General features: G+C 44.8%; 1 protein-coding gene across 1 annotated transcript; it reads right to left on the reverse strand.

Moving 5' to 3' along the window:
- Nucleotides 1–1,660: 1,660 nt before the first annotated feature.
- Nucleotides 1,661–21,538, reverse strand: LOC126975565 (uncharacterized). Its single transcript, XM_050823510.1, has 7 exons — nucleotides 21,382–21,538; nucleotides 20,812–21,154; nucleotides 13,719–13,886; nucleotides 8,276–8,433; nucleotides 6,705–6,969; nucleotides 5,102–5,172; nucleotides 1,661–1,752 (listed from the first exon to the last, which is right to left on the reverse strand). The coding sequence occupies exons 1-6, from the start codon at nucleotides 21,444–21,446 to the stop codon at nucleotides 5,122–5,124; spliced, it is 1,050 nt and encodes a 349-aa protein (XP_050679467.1). The 5' UTR covers nucleotides 21,447–21,538; the 3' UTR covers nucleotides 1,661–1,752; nucleotides 5,102–5,121.
- Between the last annotated feature and the right edge of the window lie 1,910 nt (nucleotides 21,539–23,448).

Genomic DNA, 23,448 nt, shown 5'->3' on the forward strand with positions numbered 1-23,448 from the left:
GTGAACGGCTGGATCACTTGGCGCTGCGTTGAGACGTCGCTTCATTGTGTGTCTTCTACCGCATTTATCATGGGGAGTATTTCGAAGAGCTGTTTAACCTGATTCCTGCAGCCGAATTCCACCTTCGCACGACATGCCACAAGTTAGGATATCATCTCCACCTCCATCCATCACCATCTGGATGTGTGGCCATCCTCCACAGTGCGGTTTTCAAGGAGCTTCCTTCCACGTACTACAAAGTTGTGGAATGAGTTTCTTTCTTCGTTGTAGTTTGAGGACGATACGACATGGGTACCTTCAAAAAAAGCGCGTACACCTTCCTTAAAGGCCGGCAACGCTCCTGTGATTCCTCTGGTGTTGCAAGAGAGTATGGGCGGCGGTGATCACTTAACAACAGGTGACCCGTACGCTCGTTTGTCCTCCTATTCCATAAAAAAAAATAGGTATACCAAAAGATCGACCATGGCAAAAGCCGTACTGTCGGTCGTTGATCAACTGATGACCCTCTAGGTATACTAAGTGCTGGTTAATTATGCCCTCCATGATTTTGGAGAGCAGGGAGGTAATATCTATAAGCCTATAGATTGCCGGATCCGAACTATGTCGGTCTTTTTTTTGGCGCTCATCCGCGAGCCACGTTCGCAGCGACTCAACCAATTGGGACAGACCATACGCCAATGCAAAATAAAACACTTAAAATTAAAGGGATGCTGGTGTGCTAAGAGCAATAGTGTTATTGGTACTCATCCGTGGTTTCACCACACCTTCCTTAAAGGCTGGCAACTCTCCTGTGATTTCTCTGGTGTTGCAAGAGAATGTGGGCGGCGGTGATCACTTAACACCAGGTCACCCGTACGCTTGTTTGTCCTCCTATTCCATAAAGAAAAACAGTGCCAGAAGACGAAGGTTTTCAATCAGTGTGTGTTGCCAGTGACGACTTACGGTCGCTAACTATGGGCCATATGAAAAAGCTCATGGTCGCTCGGAGGGAAATGGAGAGGGCTATGCTCGGAGTTTCCCTGCGAGATCGAATCAGAAATGAGGAGGTCCGTAGGAGAACCAAAGTTACCGACATAGACCAAATGATTGCGAAACTGAAGTGGCAGTGGGCAAGGCACATAGTTCAACGGACAGATGGCCGTTGGGGCAGTAAAGTCCTCGAATGGCGACCACGTACCGGAAGATGAGGTGTTGGTAGGCCCCCCACAAGATGGACCGACGAACTGGTCAAGATCGCCGGAATACGTTGGATGAGGGCAGCGCAGGACCGATCGTCGTGGAAATCGTCGGGGGACGCCTTTATCCAGCAGTGGACATCTTCCGTCTGATAATGATGTCTAAATTAATTAATAATCATACTTTACAAATAGTTCCATATCACAGGCCAATCTATAACAGCTCTACAACAGAAATAGATAAGTACTCTAAAGTTTGTTACTTGTATTGGATATGAGGTCGATAGTCAATCCATATATCTTTTTCTTTTTCTAATATCCTTCCTTTTCTCATATGATCTAGAGTCTAGACTATACGGCCCTCTGCGAGCGCGAGAATACTCGCGACGATATAGGAGTTCCTTAGTTGTTAAGCTATTTCAAGTCAGTGAGTGGGAACAGGTGAATCCATATTATTCTAAGTGGAAAAAATTAATACACATACAGCGATCTTTATTAAATTTTATTAGAAAAATATTGTATTTACAATCTCTTATAAATTAACAATTATAGTAATAACATACAAAATATCATCCCTAACACCCCGCGAACAAATCACTGCATGCTGAAACACGTAAATTAGCCAAAACTAACGGCTATAAGTTTGTTTGGGTAAGAAGTGGCAAAATTTTTGTTAGAAAAGAGGAGACAAGTCCTGCTAAGAACATATTGAGCTCTGAACATCTACATCAATTATTTAAGCAACAATAACTATAATAGAACTCATATATTATAGTATTTAGATTTTAATTATTTTAATTTTTCTCTATTTTTTGTGTTCCATCTTATTCTTTTTATGAGTTTTTCTAAACAAACTAATAATGAACTCATTAGCTATGAGAACATGCTATATTACCAAAATATTACGAGAATGAGAACTAAGCTCGACTATATTAATAAAAATGTTTTAACACAAAATTACAAGATTATTGTGCTGGTTGAAACCTGGCTCAATGATAACATATTAGATGGAGAGATTTTTGATAACCGCTATGAAGTCTATAGAAGGGATAGACAGTCCAATCCATTGCTTGGCCACAAGGAGGGGGGAGGTGTTTTGATCGCCGTGCATAAATCTATAAAATCGCACAGGGTTCCAAAATTCGAAAGCAAAGCCGAAGATTTGTGGGTGGAGCTAGAGTACTCTAACTTTAAAGGTCGATCTCAAAACATAAAACTATGTGCTGTTTATATACCACCTCCAATAAACACAGTGATACTTGAATCGTTCATGACAAACGCCTCAAATATAGTTAATGACTCGGGGAACCATCTTATACTGGGGGATTTTAATATGAGTAATATTATTTGGACAAGAGAATATAATAATAAGTTTTTAACACCTACGGCTCCTGATAGTTCCATAGGCATCTCATTTATAGATTTTATGGCTCTTTGTAATAGCATGCAATTTAACTCTGTGATCAATTGCAAAAACAGAATATTGGACTTAGTACTATCAAATATAGAGGACGTGACAGTCTGTGAATCTTCGGAACCTATCGCGAGTGCCGATAAATATCATCCACCTTTAAATATCTCTTTGAACTTTATGCGTTACAGTTATTTAAAAGAAAATAGGGAACCAGTAAACAAGATATTTAATTTTTATAATGGTAATTACGAAGCGATAAAACAGACACTATCTTCAATTAATTGGTCAGATATTTTAGGTACATGTCAAGATGTCGATGACATGGTTTTCGAATACTACACAATTTTAAAAGACCTGATTAAACAACATATTCCTAAAAAATACAAACGAAATAATAATTACCCTCCTTGGTTTAATAATAAACTTATACAAGTATTGAATGAAAAAAAATATCGAATACGTTATAAAAAATATAATAATGGAATGGACAAAATACAATACAATATTTTAAAAGAAAGAACACGTAAAATTATAGATACATCTTATTCGGGCTATATTGTAAAAATACAAGAAAACATTAAAAGCAACCCTAAATCTTTCTGGACATATATCAAATCTAAACGTAACAACACTAGTACCATTCCATCCACGATGCAGTTACATCATAATTCAGCCAATGGAGGTTTCGAAATTAGTAATCTATTTGCGGATTATTTCTCTTCGGTTTATAATAAGCCACTTCATACAAATAACACGGAGTCAGTAAATAAATCAAACACTAATCAAAACACGCAATTTTTTACGGTAAAGGACGTTGAACTGAAGTTAAAATCACTCAATAAAAATAAAGGTGCAGGATGCGATGAAATTCCTCCAATATTTTATAAGTACTGTGCTAAAGAATTGTCATATCCACTAAGTTACATCTATAACGCCTCAATAAGTAACGGGTTATTTCCGAGGGAATGGAAAAAAGGCATAATAGTGCCTATTTTTAAAAAAGGTAATAAATGTGATGTTGTTAATTATAGACCGATAACTATTTTATCAACTCCTGCAAAGATCTTTGAATCAATTTTATATCCTCACTTGTTTTGGCAAACTAAGCACCTTTTATCTGACAAACAACATGGCTTTATAAAAAAAAGATCTACGACGTCAAACTTGTTAAACTTCACTAATAGAATTATAAATGAAATGAGTAATAATCATGAAGTTGACGTCATTTATACCGACTTCAGTAAAGCATTCGATAAAGTGGACCATTTCCTACTAATAAAGAAACTTAGGGACATCTATGGCATATCGGATGAATTACTGACATGGTTAACATCTTATTTGGCTTCTCGACCACTTATGGTTAAGGTTAGTGGTTATCATTCTCGGGATTTTTATCAGCTATCCGGGGTACCACAAGGCTCACACTTAGGCCCCTTATTATTTACCTTATACATAAATGATATCACTAATTTAATAAAATCAGAATATGAACTATACGCAGATGACCTAAAATTATACAGGACGGTAATATGTTTTGAGGACCAAAAAATGCTTCAAGATGATATCGACTATATCTACTTATGGTGTCAAAATAATAGTATGGAACTGAACGAAGGCAAATGCAACTTTTTAAAATTTTCCAGAAAACATATTAAACTTAAAACTAGTTACAAGGTAAATGACGTGTTCATTGCTGAAAAAAAATATTTTAAAGATTTAGGCATTATATTAGATAGTGAACTAAGATTTAACAAACATATAGATCACATTGTTCGTAAGAGTTTTAAAATGCTAGGTTTTATTTTCCGTAATACGAAAGATTTTAGAAGTATTTTACCACTCAAGATACTTTTCAACTCTATTGTCAGATCTAATCTAGAATATAACTCAGCTGTTTGGTGCCCATATCACAAAATATATATATCACGAATAGAATCTGTACAAAAAAAGTTTCTTTCAAAGTTAAGTTTTTTTGCAAATAAATATATCCGTAATGATAGCTATGAGAATAGATTAAGTACATTTCAAATGAGGTCTTTGCGAATACGTAGAAATGCTTCACAATTGCTGTGTTTACATAAACTTTTAAGCTATGATATGGACTGTCCTTCGCTTTTATCACAAATCGGTTTGCATGTTGCAGGCCTTCAATTGTCGGCTTAGTACTTTTTCCCCAATGCACATTAAATTCCACCACAGTAATTATGGCTTAAACTCTCCTCTACAGCTAATGTTACAATTATATAATTGTATTTTTAATATAGATGAAAACACTGATATCTTCTTTTCAAACTTTCTTAATTTTAAAAAACAAATTTATATTGCTCTCCAAAATTTATAGATTTTAGATTTTAAAATATCACATGTATTTCTTATAGTAATGTTGTGCCTACCTATAATTTAAGTACATTTAAACTATTTTATTATATTTGTTTAATTCTTAGTGCATAAGTTAATAAATTGTATTTAGTTGGTAAGCCTTTATAAATAAATAAAAAATAAAAAAAAATAAAACACAGTTTAATTGATTGTTCATTGAAGTTGGCTAAACAGTATCTGTAGCTTTGAAGCACCAACAAGAACCTAAAATGAAAAATTATTACTTTAAAATGAGCATTTTCTTATTGCGACATCGGTAGGCACTGGGTAATTGATTTGTTTGTGAACACAGCTATTGCGGGGCTTGTGACCACTGAGTCTGTTCATTACTTGTGTTTGCCTCATGGGGAGGCACGTTCTCTTCCCTATAATATCCGTCAATTAAGGCCATAGTTACTCCATGTGTCAAGCTCTTGAACGGGCGCTACGGGTGCTGTGGTGGTAAATCCTGTCGTGGATAACTCTGCTTCATATTGTAAAAATTAAAGTAAAAATAAGTCAGTAATAGTTAAGTAAAATAATAAAAATATTTATAGCTATTATTTACATCTTAATAATAGTTAATGTAATACTCGCATAATACCTATATTTATAGTGTGTGTGGATTGATGCATCCACTGAACGCAATAACTTATAAACTTAGGCTGCTACACCGGTTTTATGTGTGTCGTAAAATCCAGTCGATTCTGGCGCGTTTGTGCTGTCATTGTTAGATAGCAAGAAAAGACTACTTCAAATCAAAAAGGCCAACCCCGAGGAAGCCAAGGTAAATCTATTTTCAAGATATCAATTTATTTACTGATGCACCAACATGCACAAATTACTCATGTACTACATTATTATTTGCAACAGATAGCTAGGTACAGAGATTTATTTTTAAATTTTTACAGTCTTGTTTGATTGTTATTGAGAGCTTTGGGTCCATGGAATGTTAATAAAGCAAGGTTTCAAACCAGAAAGCTTGGATAATCTTTAGTAATCCTTTCCAATTAGTATTCTCCGAAACTTAATGACCTGTCAACTATTACAACTCAATTATGCTCTTTATTTTATGTAGTTGGTGGAACCGCAGATAGTGATTTTCGGCAGATATTTTTTTCTTGATTAGACAATAAAATTGATATTTATATTAAAATAATTTTATTAAGGCTGCAGCAGTTATTTACCCTGTTCCATTTTTCGTATAATATTGTTTAATATCAAATCATGCCCAAATATCTTATAGTTTAATTTTAAACCATACGCGAAAATCTGAATAATTAATAATTTGATGATCAGCTATTACGGCTTCTGTGAGAACAGAGTTACCTCGGTGTCACTACACTCAACACATGTATATTGTGCGGTCAGACATAGTTTGTATATCCTGTAGATTGGCGTTGCGTAGAGACATCGCTTCATTGAGTGTCTTCTACCGCATTTATCACGGGGAGTATTCCGAAGAGCTGTTTCACCTGATTCCTGCCGCCGAATTCCACCTTCGCATGACACGCCACAAGTTAGGATATCATCTCCACCATCTGGATGTGTGGCGGTCCTCCACAATGCGGTTTTCAAGGAGCTTTACAGCTTCTACAAAGATACGATATGGGTACCTTCAAAAAAAGCGCGTCTACCTTCCTTAAAGGCCGGCGACGCTCCTGTCATTTATCTGGTGTTGAAAGAGAATGTGGGCGGTGGTGATCACTTAACACCAGGTGCACTCGTTTGTCCTCCTTTTCCCCAAAAAAGCATACCTTGAGGTGTTCAGGAGTGTTGCGATGATGGTGGGCAGGCGGCAGCGCCAGTACAGCGAGCAAGGCACGCGCATCATCAGCTGACCCGGGCTGGCACTCGGCTGCGGCGAGGGCTCGCCCCGCTACCAGCAGCGCGGCCTGTCTCGCCTCGTCGGGTGTTTCTTCTCCTCCGTCGTCTGCGCCGGCCGCGCTGCGTCGCCAAACGTCGCGGACACACGCGATCACATCTCGCAGCGATACCACGCCGCGCCGCTCTATGTCAAGCCTGCAACCGACCACCAATATAAAAATAACAATTTCAAATACAAATATTTTCATCAAGATAATTTTAAAATACAATTGGTCGGTCTTTGTTAAATTTATTTTTCAAAATTGATTTTAAAATACTTATAATACCTATGCAATGAAAATTGTGTAAACTTCTTGATTTTTTTAATAAAAATATCTGTTTTTTAAAATAGCATAAGTCCTTGAATTAAAGGCCGTGCATTTGCTAAGAAAGTAGATTTTACATTACCCTTCGCTTGAAACACACCAAATTAACACGGGCTTAATACACAAATAAATGCACACTTTAATTAGAAATATCGTATGGCATAGCGACGCATGCTGTACCGTGCTGACTGCCTCACAAGTAAACAAGAGATATTTTTTGTAGCTGCCGAGACTATTTTTTTATGAAAATAAGGGACGAGACAAGCAGGACGTTCAGCTGATGGTAATTGATACGCCCTGCCTATTACAATGCAGGGCCATTCAAGATTATTGAAAAACCCAAGAATTCTGAGCGGCACTAAACTGCGCTCGTGACTTTGAGACTTTACTCAGAGATAAGATTTCAAGTCTCATTTGCCCAGTAATAGCTACGCCGCCCTTCAAACCGAAATCCAATAATGCTTACACATTACTGCTTTACGCCAGAAATAGGCGCCGTGCAAGGAAGCCTACCACTGATCGCCGTCCATGTTAAATTAGCGCATGCTGGGTGCGCCGTCAATCTTTTTGTATGTACCAACCCTAGCGCTCCGCCCAGACGTAGGTATAAATTACAAGACTACGGCTGAGTTAGGCTACTGTTCTATTACTTGTACTGTGGCCACATCACGAGCGCACGCAGTACACACCAAAGAGTATAATAATATATAGGGAAACGAGAGCCCTCTCTACGCATTATGAGCTGTATATTTAAAAACTAGCGCCATCTAGAGATTGGCCCCGAAAATAGCTATATATAAGCTCGGAATTATAAAATTCATTTTTAATGTTGTGGCGCAATTAAATAACTAACTCTAATTTTTAATGTAGGTATTGCAATTTATTAACATGTTGAAATTTCGCGTAGAGTTAGTTATTTAATTTTGTCACAACATAGAACATAAAGGATTTATTTAGTAAGTAGCCGCCATTTTATGACCAGTGGGCAGTGACAAGTTTCACTCAACAGTTGAAAGGTTTCAAAGCGAGTGACAGCTGATAAAGCTTTCATTTTCGGGCCAACTAACAGATGGCACTACAGTCTTCTGAAAACGTCACTTTAAGGCGTCTGTCCCACCCCTGGTGTGTACACTCACCTCGCGGGCGGCGGCGAGAGCCGCGCCAGCGCGCAGGCCAGTAGTCGCTCCGCCAGCAGGCGCTGCGGACGGAGCGGGCCGAGCACCGCGTCCCCGACACGCACCAGCCACGCGGGGGACGACAACGAACGCGCCACTGCCGCGCCTATCGCTGTCACCTGCGGAGAATATTTATTAATTAAATACTACAGCAAAACGCGAGCGAATATTTTATAAACTGAACTCCTTGTATGAAAATCGATTATTGACATTTTACACTTAATACTTAAATACTTGGAATGGGCCGAACTTCGTTTTACATTCGGTTTAACCGAAGTTCGGCTAATAAGCCGATATCCAATAGGATACAAGAAAAAAAAACAAAAAATCAGCACTTTTTTATTGAAAATATTAGAACCAAAAGTGTGTCATATTTCTAAAATATGACCAACCTTTAGTCCCTTGCAATAAGTCCGCCGACCGGTCCAGACTCAACAGGTGTGCGCGGAGTGCAGTTTGAGCGTAGGTAACCGCGATGCATAAACAAGACGCAATCAGTTACTCGCGAGAAAGCGTGACGAAGACCAATCAAACTTCGGCCCTAATTTTTTACCGAATCTTACAGAATGTTCGCCTGAATTCGAATTCGGTTTAAACCACATTCGGCCCATCACTACTTAATTAATACTTTAAGTTTGTTTTGATATTTACTTAGTTTTTCTTTACATCGGGGTAAAAATATCTACGCATAAGCCTAGACCATGAAAATCAAATATCTTCTTTCTTCCTTAAACACCCACATAACTGGAGTTCACTCCACTATTTGGGCGTGTCCCAAATATCCCAAAATTGTCCTCTGCTACCCTAACAAACATAATTTTGCACCGCGGTGACCTTTTATTTCAAAGCTTATCACATGTCTGTTCCGTTCTATACGAAATTGATATTTATATTTTAGCAATGATAATTTTGCGCGGCGGTCAACTTGGTTTTCAAACTAAGAACATCTCCGTAACAATCTCAAAGTGACATAATCACCGCCGCCCTCGCCAACAGCCTCCCTCATGTCTCTCTCTATAATACACCTGGTGGTCGCTGGCTCCCCGCAGCACCGCCCGCAGCAGCGCCCCCGCCGAGGACACCCGCGGCGCTCGCCACACGGCGGCCGCCGCCAGCCAGCAGCCTGCGACCACCACCTCGCCAACAGCCTCCCTCATGTCTCTCTCTATAATACACCTGGTGGTCGCTGGCTCCCCGCAGCACCGCCCGCAGCAGCGCCCCCGCCGAGGACACCCGCGGCGCTCGCCACACGGCGGCCGCCGCCAGCCAGCAGCCTGCGACCACCACCTCGCCAACAGCCTCCCTCATGTCTCTCTCTATAATACACCTGGTGGTCGCTGGCTCCCCGCAGCACCGCCCGCAGCAGCGCCCCCGCCGAGGACACCCGCGGCGCTCGCCACACGGCGGCCGCCGCCAGCCAGCAGCCTGCGACCACCACCTCGCCAACAGCCTCCCTCATGTCTCTCTCTATAATACACCTGGTGGTCGCTGGCTCCCCGCAGCACCGCCCGCAGCAGCGCCCCCGCCGAGGACACCCGCGGCGCTCGCCACACGGCGGCCGCCGCCAGCCAGCAGCCTGCGACCCCCCCCTCGCCAACAGCCTCCCTCATGTCTCTCTCTATAATACACCTGGTGGTCGCTGGCTCCCCGCAGCACCGCCCGCAGCAGCGCCCCCGCCGAGGACACCCGCGGCGCTCGCCACACGGCGGCCGCCGCCAGCCAGCAGCCTGCGACCACCACCTCGCCAACAGCCTCCCTCATGTCTCTCTCTATAATACACCTGGTGGTCGCTGGCTCCCCGCAGCACCGCCCGCAGCAGCGCCCCCGCCGAGGACACCCGCGGCGCTCGCCACACGGCGGCCGCCGCCAGCCAGCAGCCTGCGACCACCACCTCGCCAACAGCCTCCCTCATGTCTCTCTCTATAATACACCTGGTGGTCGCTGGCTCCCCGCAGCACCGCCCGCAGCAGCGCCCCCGCCGAGGACACCCGCGGCGCTCGCCACACGGCGGCCGCCGCCAGCCAGCAGCCTGCGACCACCACCTCGCCAACAGCCTCCCTCATGTCTCTCTCTATAATACACCTGGTGGTCGCTGGCTCCCCGCAGCACCGCCCGCAGCAGCGCCCCCGCCGAGGACACCCGCGGCGCTCGCCACACGGCGGCCGCCGCCAGCCAGCAGCCTGCGACCACCACCTCGCCAACAGCCTCCCTCATGTCTCTCTCTATAATACACCTGGTGGTCGCTGGCTCCCCGCAGCACCGCCCGCAGCAGCGCCCCCGCCGAGGACACCCGCGGCGCTCGCCACACGGCGGCCGCCGCCAGCCAGCAGCCTGCGACCACCACCTCGCCAACAGCCTCCCTCATGTCTCTCTCTATAATACACCTGGTGGTCGCTGGCTCCCCGCAGCACCGCCCGCAGCAGCGCCCCCGCCGAGGACACCCGCGGCGCTCGCCACACGGCGGCCGCCGCCAGCCAGCAGCCTGCGACCACCACCTCGCCAACAGCCTCCCTCATGTCTCTCTCTATAATACACCTGGTGGTCGCTGGCTCCCCGCAGCACCGCCCGCAGCAGCGCCCCCGCCGAGGACACCCGCGGCGCTCGCCACACGGCGGCCGCCGCCAGCCAGCAGCCTGCGACCACCACCTCGCCAACAGCCTCCCTCATGTCTCTCTCTATAATACACCTGGTGGTCGCTGGCTCCCCGCAGCACCGCCCGCAGCAGCGCCCCCGCCGAGGACACCCGCGGCGCTCGCCACACGGCGGCCGCCGCCAGCCAGCAGCCTGCGACCACCACCTCGCCAACAGCCTCCCTCATGTCTCTCTCTATAATACACCTGGTGGTCGCTGGCTCCCCGCAGCACCGCCCGCAGCAGCGCCCCCGCCGAGGACACCCGCGGCGCTCGCCACACGGCGGCCGCCGCCAGCCAGCAGCCTGCGACCACCACCTCGCCAACAGCCTCCCTCATGTCTCTCTCTATAATACACCTGGTGGTCGCTGGCTCCCCGCAGCACCGCCCGCAGCAGCGCCCCCGCCGAGGACACCCGCGGCGCTCGCCACACGGCGGCCGCCGCCAGCCAGCAGCCTGCGACCACCACCTCGCCAACAGCCTCCCTCATGTCTCTCTCTATAATACACCTGGTGGTCGCTGGCTCCCCGCAGCACCGCCCGCAGCAGCGCCCCCGCCGAGGACACCCGCGGCGCTCGCCACACGGCGGCCGCCGCCAGCCAGCAGCCTGCGACCACCACCTCGCCAACAGCCTCCCTCATGTCTCTCTCTATAATACACCTGGTGGTCGCTGGCTCCCCGCAGCACCGCCCGCAGCAGCGCCCCCGCCGAGGACACCCGCGGCGCTCGCCACACGGCGGCCGCCGCCAGCCAGCAGCCTGCGACCACCACCTCGCCAACAGCCTCCCTCATGTCTCTCTCTATAATACACCTGGTGGTCGCTGGCTCCCCGCAGCACCGCCCGCAGCAGCGCCCCCGCCGAGGACACCCGCGGCGCTCGCCACACGGCGGCCGCCGCCAGCCAGCAGCCTGCGACCACCACCTCGCCAACAGCCTCCCTCATGTCTCTCTCTATAATACACCTGGTGGTCGCTGGCTCCCCGCAGCACCGCCCGCAGCAGCGCCCCCGCCGAGGACACCCGCGGCGCTCGCCACACGGCGGCCGCCGCCAGCCAGCAGCCTGCGACCACCACCTCGCCAACAGCCTCCCTCATGTCTCTCTCTATAATACACCTGGTGGTCGCTGGCTCCCCGCAGCACCGCCCGCAGCAGCGCCCCCGCCGAGGACACCCGCGGCGCTCGCCACACGGCGGCCGCCGCCAGCCAGCAGCCTGCGACCACCACCTCGCCAACAGCCTCCCTCATGTCTCTCTCTATAATACACCTGGTGGTCGCTGGCTCCCCGCAGCACCGCCCGCAGCAGCGCCCCCGCCGAGGACACCCGCGGCGCTCGCCACACGGCGGCCGCCGCCAGCCAGCAGCCTGCGACAACCACCTCGCCAACAGCCTCCCTCATGTCTCTCTCTATAATACACCTGGTGGTCGCTGGCTCCCCGCAGCACCGCCCGCAGCAGCGCCCCCGCCGAGGACACCCGCGGCGCTCGCCACACGGCGGCCGCCGCCAGCCAGCAGCCTGCGACCACCACCTCGCCAACAGCCTCCCTCATGTCTCTCTCTATAATACACCTGGTGGTCGCTGGCTCCCCGCAGCACCGCCCGCAGCAGCGCCCCCGCCGAGGACACCCGCGGCGCTCGCCACACGGCGGCCGCCGCCAGCCAGCAGCCTGCGACCACCACCTCGCCAACAGCCTCCCTCATGTCTCTCTCTATAATACACCTGGTGGTCGCTGGCTCCCCGCAGCACCGCCCGCAGCAGCGCCCCCGCCGAGGACACCCGCGGCGCTCGCCACACGGCGGCCGCCGCCAGCCAGCAGCCTGCGACCACCACCTCGCCAACAGCCTCCCTCATGTCTCTCTCTATAATACACCTGGTGGTCGCTGGCTCCCCGCAGCACCGCCCGCAGCAGCGCCCCCGCCGAGGACACCCGCGGCGCTCGCCACACGGCGGCCGCCGCCAGCCAGCAGCCTGCGACCACCACCTCGCCAACAGCCTCCCTCATGTCTCTCTCTATAATACACCTGGTGGTCGCTGGCTCCCCGCAGCACCGCCCGCAGCAGCGCCCCCGCCGAGGACACCCGCGGCGCTCGCCACACGGCGGCCGCCGCCAGCCAGCAGCCTGCGACCACCACCTCGCCAACAGCCTCCCTCATGTCTCTCTCTATAATACACCTGGTGGTCGCTGGCTCCCCGCAGCACCGCCCGCAGCAGCGCCCCCGCCGAGGACACCCGCGGCGCTCGCCACACGGCGGCCGCCGCCAGCCAGCAGCCTGCGACCACCACCTCGCCAACAGCCTCCCTCATGTCTCTCTCTATAATACACCTGGTGGTCGCTGGCTCCCCGCAGCACCGCCCGCAGCAGCGCCCCCGCCGAGGACACCCGCGGCGCTCGCCACACGGCGGCCGCCGCCAGCCAGCAGCCTGCGACCACCACCTCGCCAACAGCCTCCCTCATGTCTCTCTCTATAATACACCTGGTGGTCGCTGGCTCCCCGCAGCACCGCCCGCAGCAGCGCCCCCGCCGAGGACACCCGCGGCGCTCGCCACACGGCGGCCGCCGCCAGCCAGCAGCCTGCGACCACCACCTCGCCAACAGCCTCCCTCATGTCTCTCTCTATAATACACCTGGTGGTCGCTGGCTCCCCGCAGCACCGCCCGCAGCAGCGCCCCCGCCGAGGACACCCGCGGCGCTCGCCACACGGCGGCCGCCGCCAGCCAGCAGCCTGCGACCACCACCTCGCCACCCGCCTCCCTCATGTCTCTCTCTATAATACACCTGGTGGTCGCTGGCTCCCCGCAGCACCGCCCGCAGCAGCGCCCCCGCCGAGGACACCCGCGGCGCTCGCCACACGGCGGCCGCCGCCAGCCAGCAGCCTGCGACCACCACCTCGCTGCCGCCCTCGCTAACGCCCTCCAGGATAACCCCCTCTATAGTTGACACTATCTGAAATTATTGCGTCAGCTAAAAACAATATCCGCTCATGGCCTCTTGACTGAGGCCACAAATTATAAAATATTCAATAAAACACTTTTTAAAATGATTAAAACGCGTCTAATAATAACTGTTTTTACATTCTTTTTTGCTTAAAAGTGAAATTCTAATTATTATTTTAGCTAATCCGACGTTTCGTGACCTTTTCAGAGCACATTTTCAGGGGGACTTGCGTTTGACAGAAGTCTCAGCTACGCATTTCAGTTTAGTTTTGGCGACTTTTTTTATTTTAAAGGGAAACATAAGTTTAAATGATTTCGCTACTGAAATTAATAAAAAAATCTTATACGAGATTATTTAATTTAGTTCATTCTGATTCTTTTTCATACTGTTAATTTTGCATTTATGAATTTAATGTAGCTACATATTTGTTTAAGCATTTGCTGACGATACACAAAAAATGAACGAAATCTGTGCACTACTTAGGTCAAAATGTAGACTTTAAATTTTGAGCGAATATGAAAGAGCTGTAGAATTGGGTCACTAGGTCAACGATTCAATGAACTTTAATCTTTGCACACCAAATGCGACAATGCCTTCGAGCGCGCTTCAAGTTCAAATTCGCTGCTCGTTGGTCGGACAGGACAGAATCTAATTTTTAAAAACTTACCAATTTACCCGTGCTACTCAGGATTTATTTTAAATGGAGAAATGAGCGTACGGGTCACCTGATGTTAAACGCCGCCCACATTCTCTTACCATAGGAATCACAGGAGGGTTGCCAGGCTTTTAGAAAGGTGTACGAGCTTTTTTCAAAGAAAAGTTCTTTGAAAACGGCACTGTAAAGGAATGCCAGACATCCTGATGGTGGAGATGATATCTTAATTTGTAGCGACCGTGCGAAAGTGGAATACAGCGGCAGGAATAAGGTCAAGCAGCTCTTCGGAACACTCCTAGCAACGCCAAGTGATCTAGCGATTCATAGAGCAGTGGATCCGCGGCAATCGGAGCAGCTATGGGTTGCACGCGGTCAAAAGGTTCGAGCTGATACTGGGGTGCGTCGGACTAGAGAAGACAGCATTACAGGGAGTATGTGGTGCGCTATTGGAGAGCGCTAGAATCTAGGTCGGCTTGAAGTATTACCGTGATCTATTAATGACCCCAGCTTCTTTGAAGCCAAATTGGCTTCTTCGACACCTTCCAGGTGACCTGACATGACCTGACGTGGTCCTCAAAATCTACACGCAGCCAGAGACTACATCCTACCCTCGAAGTTGCCGAAAGTTGACAGCAGATATCCTCCCACACTATTATGCACGCCGGTTTTTTGTGCGAGTGTAGAACTTAATCCGAGTCCAGACGAGTCATTCATTCAATTTATAATTTGTTAAAATTATCAAAACATTCGAATAACACAAAAATAGTTGTATCCTTGCCTTCGATTTATCATCACATGATGAACATAGTGAATTTTTATTTCGTCGGAAATAATCAAACGAATCAAAGGTGAAGCCGACGACTTGCCGATCTAGCGCATCTTTCCAGAGGTCACTGTATGTTTCTGTACAGTACTGTATACTCTTTTTAAATTTAAAGTTTTTAATTAAATAATTAATTTAGCGATACTTCTGTGGGCTATATTACTAATATTTTTATTTATTTCATATATAAACAATAGTCCATAGTATATAGTCAATAGTCACATAGGACTTGGATGAAAGGACTGAAATCTTCAAATGAAACAACACAAAATAGAAATGAAATACTTCAAGTTGCAACCAATTTCTACAAAAAATTGCACAGTTTTGAAAATCAGGAGCTACCTCTATCATTACCATTTTGTACAATACCAAGTGAAACACCGTGTGATGTATTCGATATAGATGAGGAAGAGGTGATACAAGGAATCAATAAATTGAAGTCAGAAAAATGCCCAGGACCTGACAAAATAACCAACGAAGTCCTGAAAATAGGTGGTACTCTTTTAGTGAGCCTTTTGCAACATCTCTTTAACTTGGTATTGAAAACAGCAACTACACCAAAACAATGGACTGTCAAATATTATCCTATTGCATAAAAAGGGAGATCCAAATAATATTAGTAATTACCGACCGATCAACCTATTATCTACATTATATAAGTTATTTTCATCAATTCTAGAAAAGAGAATAAGAAAAACTATCGAAGAGCACCAGCCCGTAGAGCAGGCAGGATTCAGGAGAGGTTTCTCTACTGTCGATCATATATACTCTATGGAAATACTTATAGATAAATATCTAGAGTTTAACAGGCCACTTTATCTTGTATTTATCGATTATCGAAAAGCTTTTGACACTTTGTATCATCATTCAATATGGCAGACTCTCCAATCCCAAAATGTAGAACCAGTGTATCTTAAAGTTTTACAATATCTGTACCAGAATTGTAACAGCAGAATTAGATTGGAGACCATACCCATCAAAAGAGGAGTAAGTCAAGGGGATGTCATCTCTCCAACATTATTTATAGCAGTGTTACAACAAGTCATTGGACAGTTAAACTGGAAAAAGGTTGGTTTAAAAATAAACAATCACTATTTAAGCCACTTAAGATTCGCTGATGACATTGTTTTGCTGTCTGAGAATACCACTGAAATGCAGTCTATGATAAATGACCTCCATGCGGCAAGTCAACAGGTAGGCCTTGAAATTAACCGCAATAAAACAAACATTATGACGAACTCCAAAAAAAATCCTGTATACCTTGAAAATGAAACGCTGGAGTATGTCAACAAATACATATACTTGGGTAAGCAAATATCGTTCAATAAACAAAGAAACGAACATGAAATAGAAAGGCGAATCTCAAATGCTTGGAAGAAGTTTTGGAGCTTAAAAGAAGTTATGAAAAGTGACATGTCGATTAAAATTAAACAAAAAGTTATGGATACCTGTATACTACCATCATTAACCTACGCAAGTCAAACTTGGAAGTTCACTAATAGGATTAAATCAAAAATTTGGTCATGTCAAAGAGGAATGGAGCGAAGCATCCTGAAAATTAAAAGAATTCATAAAATTATAAGAAATAAGACAAACGTTATTGATGCTGTGTCTCACTGTAGAAAACTTAAGTGGCGATGGGCTGGTCACGTATCTAGACTTGCAGATAATAGACGGAGTCACAAGATATCAGGTTGGAAAGGGCCACAAGGTACTAGAAGTAGAGGTCGACCACCAACCCGGTGGTCTGATGATATCATACAAGTGGCCGGTAAACAGTGGATGGAGACTGCAAGGAACAGGGATAGTTGGAAATCTCTAGAGGAGGCCTTCACCTTTGAAAACGAGGGGTTCTTACTATAAAAAATTATTTTTAAATTAAAAGTTATAGTAATAAGTTTATTTTGTATATAATATGTTAATATTTAAGGAATATGTACAAATTATTTAATTTAGTAAGATTTTTTTTTTTTATGGAATAGGAGGACAAACGAGCGTACGGGTCACCTGTTGTTAAGTGATCACCGCCGCATACAATCTCTTGCAACACCGGAGGAATCACAGGGGCGTTGCCGGCCTTTAAGGAAGATGTACGCGCTTTTTTTGAAGGTACCCATGTCCGTATCGTCCCGGAAACACCGCACAAGGAAGCTCATTCCACAGCTTTGTAGTACGTGGAAGAAAGCTCCTTGAAAACCGCACTGTGGAGGACCGCCACACATCCAGATGGTGAGGATGATATCCTAACTTGTGGCGTGTCGTGCGAAGGAGGAATTCGGTGGCAGGAATCGGGTTAAACAGCTCTTCGGAACACTCCCCGTGATAAATGCGGTAGAAGACACACAATGAAGCGACGTCTCTACGCAACGCCAAGTGATCCAGCCGTTCACAGAGCACTGGGTCCCCGACATTTCGAGCTGCTCTGCGTTGCACGCGGTCAATGGTGGATCGAGCTGATACTGGGGTGCGCCATACCAGAGATGACAGCAATACTCCATGTGTGGCGGACCTGCGCTTTGTAGAGCGCTAGTATGTGGGCCGGCTTGAAGTATTGCCGTGCTCTATTAATGACGCCCAGTTTCTTTGAAGCCAATTTGGCTTTGCTTTCCAGATGACCACGAAATTGGCAATCGCTCGAGATTTCGAGACCCAGTATTCCGATACTAGGCGAGGCTTTGAGGGAAGTGTAGTCGAAGAGCGGTGATACGACAAATGCGGTTTTTTTTGTGGTATACGCGCAAACTTGAGTCTTCTGGGGGTTAAATTGGACAAGGTTCAATGTACCCCATTCCGCGACCTTCTCGAGAGAGGATTCGATAGAAGACACAAGTTTCTCCCGGCACTGGTAGACGATTTCCCGTGTATACGGCATCACTAGTGCTGTCGTCTGCATAGCAATGAATGTTGGAGGTGTCCAACATATATTTATTATTTATTATATAAACAATCCATACTGTTTATCGATACCTCAGTTCTAAAGTGTAATAAATCGATACATGAATGCAGTTTTCCAAGATATTCTATATAGTAACAGTTGTTTATAAAATTATGTTTGAGAACCCTTTTCTGAATTGATACTTTTAAGAACTGAAGTATCGATATATTTTTAGATACTCGCACGGCTACCCGTGCCTAGTAAAGCAAGGGCGAAGGGGAGACGCGCAGACCAGAATTAGTCTTAAAATTTGTTGTATATGAATTCCCCTCTCTCACCCTCGTAAAAGTCCTTAAAACACGGAAGTTAAGAATAGAGGTTAAGATTTAGTCTGAGGTCAATGATCAAAGGCAATCCGCAAATAGCTTGCACACCCTTTTAAAAAGTAACCTAACATAACCTCAAATTAAAATAAGACTACTGCTTTCCACGCTTTGGTGGTTGACCGTTGAAAGGGGCTCTATATCTTTCCCCCTCCTCCTCCTTAAATAAGGAAGCGAATTTCTAATCCAGACCGACCATGTAGGTATATTGCGTCTGGAAATGATTTATTAGAGTCGGACACTGTTTCAGCTTGGTCTTGACGTAATGGATGGAGGATGTCTGCAGTGAAGAGTATCTAAAATCATGATCTTATCTATTTCTATACCTGTTATCTATCTAGACTTTGGATATATTTAGATCAATGGTCCCAGTATGATGCCCTGATGTATTCCTAGCCGGAGTTCGTAGAGATCTTATGTTTCATTAAACAATAAAGCATCTTTAGTCCAAATAGCTTCTCATTTCTTAATTCTTATGTGTGTCATGCCCAACATCATCAAACTTCTGACTTGAATCTAAGAAGACAAACAAACAATGCAGTTTATTTTCTACCACCTGGCAGATGATGATACCAGACAGATTAAAGGAATGCATTAGCACCAAAGGTTAATTTGGAATAGATTTTATTTATATATACGTGGATAGCACTGAATATGTTTAGAACAGGCCAGTTAGAAACATTGCTAATGAAAACTTTGTTTGAATTTTAATTTTAGAACTCTTTGGTAACCTAATGTAGTATATTGCATTCATTTGTTTTTGTGAATTGGCGCAAATCTAAAACTCTTGTTATACGTGAAAATGAACCTAACGCGAGAAAATTTTCGGTCAATGATTTATTATGACTTTCGTTGTGGGCTTACTCAGCAACAAAGCTATGATAGGCTGCGATTAGCTTTTATTAATGAAGGCCCATCTGGTGTCACTATTTACAATTATTGGTTTAACGAGTTTAAGCGTGGACGTAGCAATCTCAATGATGATCCTCGTGAGGGACATCCTATAACAGCGACTACAGAAGATAACATCAGTGCTGTGTGACGCATGATAGAGGAAGATAAGAGAGTGACCTATCAGCAGATACGGGCAAGCCTAGGCATTGGTATGAGTCAAGTTCAAAAAATATTACACGAACATTTAGGCATCAGGAAGCTTTGTACCAGATGGAATCCCCATATTTTAACCAACGACCAAAAACACCTTCGCATGGACTGGTGTCGCCATATGTAAGATAAGTTCAACGGCGGTGACTCACTCGGTTGCCTCTTTCTTTGGTCAGAAAGGTAAATTCGCGACAGTTGTGCTAGAAGATGGAAGGGCAGTTACTGCAGACTTGTATATCATATATATTTATTCCCAAGAACTAAAGATGAAATTCGAGGTATTTGCTTTACGAGCCCTGAAGATGCAGTGAAAGTGTACGAAAATGCCACAGAAGAGACCCCTAAGGAAGAATGGGCCCACTGCAATTGTCAGTGGTTCCATCAAATGTGACGATGTGTAGAGAGGTACGGCGATTACTTCGAAAAACAATAAAAGTATTGGCAATTATATCATAGTAAGTATTGTTTTGTACATTAAGCCGTTTTTCATTCTCTAAACATTTTCAGTGTTACCTAGGTATTCCCTCCTTAGGTAGGCCCTCATCTATCCCAGATCTGACTACAAATTAAGTTCAGTTTCCTCTGAATGACATGCCGACATGAGAGTGATCTGGTGTTCCAAGAGAGTATGAGCTGAGTTGATCACGTACCATATGCTTGTTTGTCCTCCTCTTCCAAAAAAAAAATATGTTTGATCCCAAAAATGTTCTGAACTTCTAAAAAAACTGAGCTGGCCGGAGTATCTAGCCTACACTGCATGCAAAATTATCCCAATGAAGGAGTCCAATTGCGAAAAGGGGGCCCCCATAGCATACATTAATATGTTCTTGTGACGACAAAGATGCAACTTGTACCAAACAAATAAGTCTGAAATATCTACAATTGAAAAATTTAAATGAAATTTACAGCAAATATGGCAAAATTTGGCTCTAAAAAGCTTGGTGTGGTCAGTAAGGCAAATGATAGTATTAGTTAAAATATACTAAATTCTGCCATGTTAAATGTTACTTGTTACAAGTAACTAATATAAAATGAAATAACGAATATAAAAGTTTCAGATCATGAAAAATGATATATTTGATTTAAAAACTTACTTCATTTGTAACTGAACAAATTATGTCTTGTTTCTTTGTGAGTAAAACTTCCAAATATTGAGGCAGGAATATTGTATCATACTCAATAAGTTCATTTGCAAGTTTAGCAATAATTTGGGCTGCATCAGGTTCTGGGGTGGTGGAGCCAGATGTGACTCTGAGTGCATCCACAGCTGCAGTAAGAGAGGCCTCACTCTCGGACCCACTTGAGTCACAGCCCACAAGTCTTACTGTTGCCTCCTGTTTCTCATATTGCAAGCGCAACTGCCGTAATTCCTCCTCACACTCCTCATCCCGAGCGCGTTGAGAAGCCAGCACCTCAGCAGACGGCATACTAAATTGCCTATACAGTGTAAAGAAAACATCTTATGATTGCATTGTATGGAGTACAAGGAATAATGCCCTTAAAGGGCAGGCCCAGTCGGAAGTGTTCACTTCTCACATTCCACCAGTGACCGTATGAAATCAAATGATTCATGTAGGTATCTATTTACTCTATTATGTGAATTATTAGAATTAAACATGAATATTTTAAAATACTATTTGCGCTAGCGTTGTATATTTACTCACAGTACAGATTCTCGTAATGTCGAATTTACTATAATCGGTGGAAACTCGTCACAATCATCAGCCATGATAATTTTACTGTGTAAATTTTAAATTAAACTCCGAATTCCGAAACCAAATATCAAAGTAAATAAATAAATAATATTTACTGTTTATTTTTTTTTATTAACGGCTTTGGACACAAGTCTTTTACGTCAAGTCCAGTTTAATCTTTTTTGAATTCACAGTTCAAATTATCCAAGTCTTCATTTAATGACAAGGCCGAAGTCAAGTCTTTCTTCATTCATGTATAAAGTTTCAAATCTCAAGTCCAGTGTTAACCTTTTGAGATGCAAAGTGCCAATTTTATTGACGTAATAAATTTTTATAATATCTTATAAGTCGCAGGGTCCCTTAAAGTGTCTTGAATGTCGCGCGGGATGCTTTCCACTTTATTGTAGATAATGTAGTAAGCCGTTAGCTAGTACCCTGTTGAATATTAAATGCCGACCATTCAAATTATATGTGGTTAAGAGTCTGAACCTGGCTCGAGTTGCATTCCGTGCCAATCGAGGAGGAAATGATGCGCATTCTTTGTAAGCGATATTTGTTGCGGCAATGAGCATGTCTCAGACTTGTTAATGTGGTATAGAAATTTCTGCTGTAATAATATTTGGATCTTGTAAACCACGGGTGAGTACCAATAACACTATACTCTTAGCACACCAGCATCCCTTTAATTTTAAGTGTTTTATTTTGCATTGGCGTATGGTCTGTCCCAATTGGTTGAGTCGCCGCGAACGTGGCTCGCAAATGGGGATAGTCACATGCCGTCCTTATTAGATCTTCTACAGACTTCACATCCCGAAAGTTAGCGGTTCTCTATCGACGCCCCTCTGGGAACGTCCGACCATTGCCAGGTCAGGACAACAGACCATCCCGCGATGTCAGAGCTCTATGCCTGAAGTACAGTTCAGACTGAAAACTGTTCGGCGATGGCATTTCTCCAAACCTGCCTAAAACGTATGTCCCTGAGTTGAAGTCTTTGCTAACGTTTTTATTCCGGCACTCATATACAAAAGGCATAAGCCCTTGTCCATCCGATCCAAAAAAAACGGACACAGTTCGGATCCGGCAATCTACAGGCTTATAGATATTACCTCCCTGCTCTCCAAGCACCACCTTAACCAGCACTTGGTATACCTAGAGGGTCATCAGTTGATCAGCGACCGACAGTACGGCTTTTGCCATGGTCGATCGGCAGGTGATCTTTTGGTATATCTAACACATAGATGGGCGGCGGCTATCGAAAGCAAGGGGAAAGGCCTAACAGTTAGCCTGAATGTAGCGAAGGCCTTTGATCGTGTATGGCACAAGGCGCTTTTCGCAAAACTTCCATGATTTGGGCTTCTCGAGAGCTTATGCAAGTGACCTACCTCCAGATCATCACTGGGCGAAGCATACAGGTCGTTATTTTATTCATTTATTTATTTATTATACACACCAACAAGCTATTCTAAACTAAACAAAAATAAGACAAATATAAAACGAACATTATGAACATAATAGGTTTCTTGCAGGAATGTAGGTACAGCTCTGTTCTTCTTAGCTCTTATTAAAAATAATATTAGTACAAAAAACGCACAGTAAGTACTTTAAAGGTTAAAACTACAAATTATTTCTTGTGTTCAATATGATTAAAAGAAACCATATAATTTAATTATTTAAATACTATTATAAATAATACTGTTGCAAAGTCTTTTAAAGTGTAGCACCGACATCCCAAACACATCCATTGAGTCAAAATAATTATTAAGGAGCTCATTAAATAATCTCATAGAGCGCTGAAGTGGAGAGAGACCAATATTAGTTCTCGGAATAGCAATATGAAAGAATTCACGATTAATAAGCCTTGCACCGGGGCGGAGTGTATTGAAATAAATTTGTCGTAGTATTTCTGGGGCACCAACAGTATCATTACATAATTTAAATAAAAATAGCAAGTCTTGAATACGACGACGATTTTCGAGAGATTTAAATTTAAAAATATTTAGCCTCTGGCTGTATGATAAACATGAACCACTATGTTTT

The sequence above is a fragment of the Leptidea sinapis genome, chromosome 36 (genome assembly GCF_905404315.1).
Source record: "Leptidea sinapis chromosome 36, ilLepSina1.1, whole genome shotgun sequence".
Taxonomy (NCBI): Eukaryota; Metazoa; Arthropoda; class Insecta; order Lepidoptera; family Pieridae; genus Leptidea; species Leptidea sinapis.

Excerpts from the sequence above, each read along its gene's own strand:
- LOC126975565 (XM_050823510.1), bottom strand. The coding sequence starts at position 21,446 with ATGGCTGATGATTGTGACGAGTTTCCACCGATTATAGTAAATTCGACA. Across the intron at positions 21,155-21,381 it reads ACATTACGAGAATCTGTACT|GCAATTTAGTATGCCGTCTG; the intron begins GTGAGTAAATAT and ends TACACTGTATAG. Across the intron at positions 6,970-8,275 it reads CTCTCGCCGCCGCCCGCGAG|GCTTGACATAGAGCGGCGCG; the intron begins GTGAGTGTACAC and ends GGTCGGTTGCAG.